Consider the following 3,918-nt stretch of genomic DNA (forward strand, 5'->3'; position numbering starts at 1 on the left):
GTTTATGAAGTATGTCTGTGTGTACACGCACCTGCATTTGTATGTATAAACCCAACCCAACCCAACCCACACATGGATATACCATACAAGATAATTCATTGGTGGGAGTAATATTTGATGAATTTGCCTGTGGAAAATAATTGGCGAATTTTATATTGGCGATTTTGTGTCACATGCCATTGAGCATGCTCAGATTGAAACAATTTGGTGAATTTTATATTGGTGATTTCTTCATAGAACCGCCAATCGCTAATATTAATTCCTCGCCAATAAATCATCTTGTACGGTAGTCTCCAATAGCTTAATGTGTCTTACATCCTTTTTTGATTCTTTTTTGCTAATTTTAGCAATAAAAAATTTTTATTGATTTGCTAATAAAGAAAATATTAAAGAAAAACACTTCAAATGTATGATCTTTCTCTCTCACTTACACACACACACACACACACACACACACACACTGTACATTAGCTGATTCCAGGGAGATTCATTCCGTCAATCCTTACATGATCCCCAGTGACATAGAGAGCCTCCAAAACCCGTCACCTGGCATGCACCAGATCCTCTTCTCTGTTGAAATGAGCCGCGCTTTCATTCAAGAAGTAAATGATGCACAAATGCTACATGTAGTTTTTAATATCAAGAGTATACTCGTGATATTATATACAGCTCATATCGTATTCAAATATAGTGAATATATTAGTAACGCAGTAGCGTTACTAAGTAGGATTCACCCCCAAACAAAATGGCTGCCACGACTTTTGCAGCCTTGCTATTATTAAGATACAGTTGTTAAATTTTGAGAGGGCATTCCTCAATTTTATTACATTTTCTGATGCATATACATGTTCTTCAGTGCATTTTATGTCCAGATTCTTGCTTTATTCTTTTATTACTGTCTCTTCTATTTCAGTGTTGCTCCACTCTTAGAGATTGTGATGCGTCCACGGCTGACGCCATATCTCACATGATTTGTTACTGTTGCTATTGCAACCAGTCCTTCTCTGCTTGCATCATAGAGGAATTACAAGTATGGGTCTATTGTTCATTGTATATATTCTATTGAATATATACAATGTATATATAATATTATATTCTATTGTATATATAATATTATATTCTATTGTATTATTATTCTATTCTGTCACTACACATTGTTCTGTTTATTCCCCCATCTACTCCTCCTTAGAAAGGAGAGAAAACAAATTAGGGATTAGTAATTGATCTTATTACTCCCTTTTATCCCCCCTCTCTCTCTCACTCCCTCCCCCCTCTCTTTCTCTTCAGAATAACATTTCTACAGTGCCTCCTAATGAGCTCAAATCCTATTTCAAGGCTCTAACTGAAGTTCTGGTATGATGTAGATAATAGTATTACTTAATTATTTCCAGTTGCATATGCTTATCACATGCTCATGGGCTAATGAATGCTATAGAGACATCAAAAATGCAATTACAGCTAAACTAATTAACTGTTGGTATTGTACAGATGTTCGTAGTTAAAGTCTAGTCTACATTTATTTTGTGCATGAGCTTTATTAAATTCCATTCTCTTCATGTCACCACTGTATAGATAACAGAATTGTCAGTCACTTAAACCCTATTATACCTATTATGCATGTATTATGTACTCTTTCGAATATATTTATTGCTAATAATTAATTCCCACTAAATCCCCCCACTATGATAGTACACAGTATATTGTTGTTACTAGTCTTAGACTGCTTCATTACTATTACTCTAGCTAATTGAAGACTCCTTACAAAGTAAAAGGATTCAGTTTACACTAGCTGGCGGCAAATACAAACCTGAACTGTCAATATTTAGTAAGTCATTTAGTTGATGTCAACATTTGTACACTTTAATTACTGTATACATACTACTTGTGTGGCTTTTGACTGTTTCCTGTATCCTTGTCACAGTAAAACTGCATATTCATGTAGTAGCTACACTGTACATTCATGTCTGCCCTACTGATATACATGTATATATCAATGACACGCTTCAATTGTAACATATTATCTATCAATCATGATATTATACATGTACATGTGCATACCTCTTTCATTTGCTATGCATACACTTTGATTGGTGTCTACTCAAGTCTAAAATATATTTCTTAATTACCAATCCTGTGTTTTGTCTCTACTATTTTTAACGACCTGGGGGCGTAGCCCCCAGGTCGTTCCTATAATTGATTTCACCCACGTGCGATGTTTGTATATATATATATTTGTATGTCCACACTTACATTTCTTCTATACACGTTGTATTGGAGAAATAACAAAATTCATAAGCCTTAGCAACCACCCGCCCACGCTCCTTTACGTAGTGGGTGTGGTCACGGCAAACAAAATGGCGGCTTAAACATGGGACAAAGTGAAGAGCTATCTATCTAATAGCAAGACAACATATAGATACTGTCTAAAGACTTCTCTAGAAGCATTATAAGGTAGAGAGAGCCTCTATAAGTCTTAATAGAATCCAGTTATTGTTGCAAGGTGGTGAAATCAATTATAGGAATATTTTTTACACTGTTACGCTTGTTTTATCCTTGTTGTATGTCTATAACATAATAATGAGATACGGTTTAGTCACAAATGGATGAGAGCTTCTTTGTTGTATGTGCATCAAAAATGTTTTATTTTGTCATATTTAGAGACAATTCAAACTAGCTCAGAATCTAAGAGAATTTACCAGGGGATAAAGTTCATCGTAGGATTAGCAAACAGGTAAGAAACTGAGATATATAGAGGGGAACAAAAGAGGGAGAAAGAGAAGGAGAGAGGGAGGGAGGGAAAGAGGGATGGAGAGAGAGAGAAGAGATATGTACCATCATGGTGACAAGCAAATACAGTGTAGATTGTTGTGGGTTTATCTTAACCACAAATTAAAATTCTTTAAGAATCATGATGTCATGTTATGATACTGATACATGATGTTTCTTGGTGTGTACATGTAGGTGTTTCAAGGCCAGAGATTTTATTCTTGCTCAAGGAGAGCAATTACAGACGGCAGTCTCGTGGTTGCGGAGGAAAGTGAGTCTAATTGTAGCAGGCGCCCTTATAAGGAAGGTGTTTAATATGGTCTAATGTCTCTATAGATTAATGATCACTCTTGGTCTCATGCGTCTGCTTTCTCATTCTCTAATGAATCCTCGACTAGCAAAATATTCCAAAGGACAATTAGTGCTCAGGTTGATAATGAGAGAGAGAGAGAGGAGAGTTACATTAGTTACATCTAATCGACCAAAATTGGGCCAAAGTTCCTCTACTATAGTACAGGGTCACCGGCCAAATTTCACCAAAAATTAAAAGGAGATAAATCCCCATTTTTATTATATTATATGATGTATATACATGTACTTATGTTGCATAAAAAGTTTGAACAGATTCCGATCAAAACTAGATTTTTTATGAATTTTTAAAGTTACTTAAAAACCGGGCCAAAGTCCCTGTACTATAGCACAGGATCATCGGCCAAATTTCACCAAAAATAAACAGGAGAGAATTCCACATTTTTATTACATTACATGATGCATATACATGTACTTATGTTGCGTTGAAAGTTTGAGCTCATTCATGATTACATGTTAAAACAAAAAATTATGACCAATTTTTCTATCTCCACTTATAAACACACACAGGACACACTGGATGAAGCTAATGCTCTCCTCAATGAGTTAGAAGCCAGAGACTCAAGAGCACCTAATCCTTCACTTACAACAACCTCAACTACCTCATCCTCCTCTTCCTTTAAATCCTCCAGAGAGAGTGGCAATACACCAGGAGGCAATATTGAAGGATAATGATGACCCACTCCTCGTATAGCATTTAACTACATTTACTAGTTAATCTCAATATGCTAGTACAAAATGACTTTATAGTATAAATTATTTTAATTAACTCGATACTTATAC

The 3,918-nt window shown here is 35.3% G+C and overlaps 2 protein-coding genes across 2 annotated transcripts in view; both read left to right on the forward strand.

The window, feature by feature from the left end:
• LOC109585918 (ubiquitin carboxyl-terminal hydrolase 24-like) overlaps positions 1-353 on the forward strand; it is a 52,188-nt gene extending 51,835 nt beyond the window's left edge. Inside the window, exon 41 of the mRNA XM_020002064.1 lies at positions 348-353. Within this exon, the coding sequence (XP_019857623.1) occupies positions 348-353 (6 nt within the window). The remainder of the gene's footprint in view (positions 1-347) is intronic.
• A 97-nt stretch (positions 354-450) lies between these two features.
• Positions 451-3,854, forward strand: LOC109585919 (ubiquitin carboxyl-terminal hydrolase 24-like). The gene is made up of 8 exons (XM_020002065.1): positions 451-602; positions 914-1,030; positions 1,288-1,353; positions 1,744-1,825; positions 2,659-2,731; positions 2,962-3,037; positions 3,103-3,195; positions 3,646-3,854. Exons 1-8 carry the CDS (start codon positions 507-509, stop codon positions 3,805-3,807), a joined length of 765 nt encoding a protein of 254 aa, XP_019857624.1. The 5' UTR covers positions 451-506; the 3' UTR covers positions 3,808-3,854.
• Positions 3,855-3,918: the final 64 nt, after the last annotated feature.

Source organism: Amphimedon queenslandica, unplaced genomic scaffold (assembly GCF_000090795.2).
Source record: "Amphimedon queenslandica unplaced genomic scaffold, v1.1 AMPQUscaffold_12984, whole genome shotgun sequence".
NCBI classification, from domain to species: Eukaryota; Metazoa; Porifera; class Demospongiae; order Haplosclerida; family Niphatidae; genus Amphimedon; species Amphimedon queenslandica.

What these genes read in the sequence shown, in the direction of transcription:
- LOC109585919 (XM_020002065.1), top strand. Translation starts at nt 507, where the DNA reads ATGATCCCCAGTGACATAGAGAGCCTCCAAAACCCGTCACCTGGCATG. An exon ending in ACCTGAACTGTCAATATTTA is followed by an intron (nt 1,826 to 2,658) that starts GTAAGTCATTTA and finishes TGTCATATTTAG; the next exon opens with AGACAATTCAAACTAGCTCA. An exon ending in AAAGGACAATTAGTGCTCAG is followed by an intron (nt 3,196 to 3,645) that starts GTTGATAATGAG and finishes AAACACACACAG; the next exon opens with GACACACTGGATGAAGCTAA.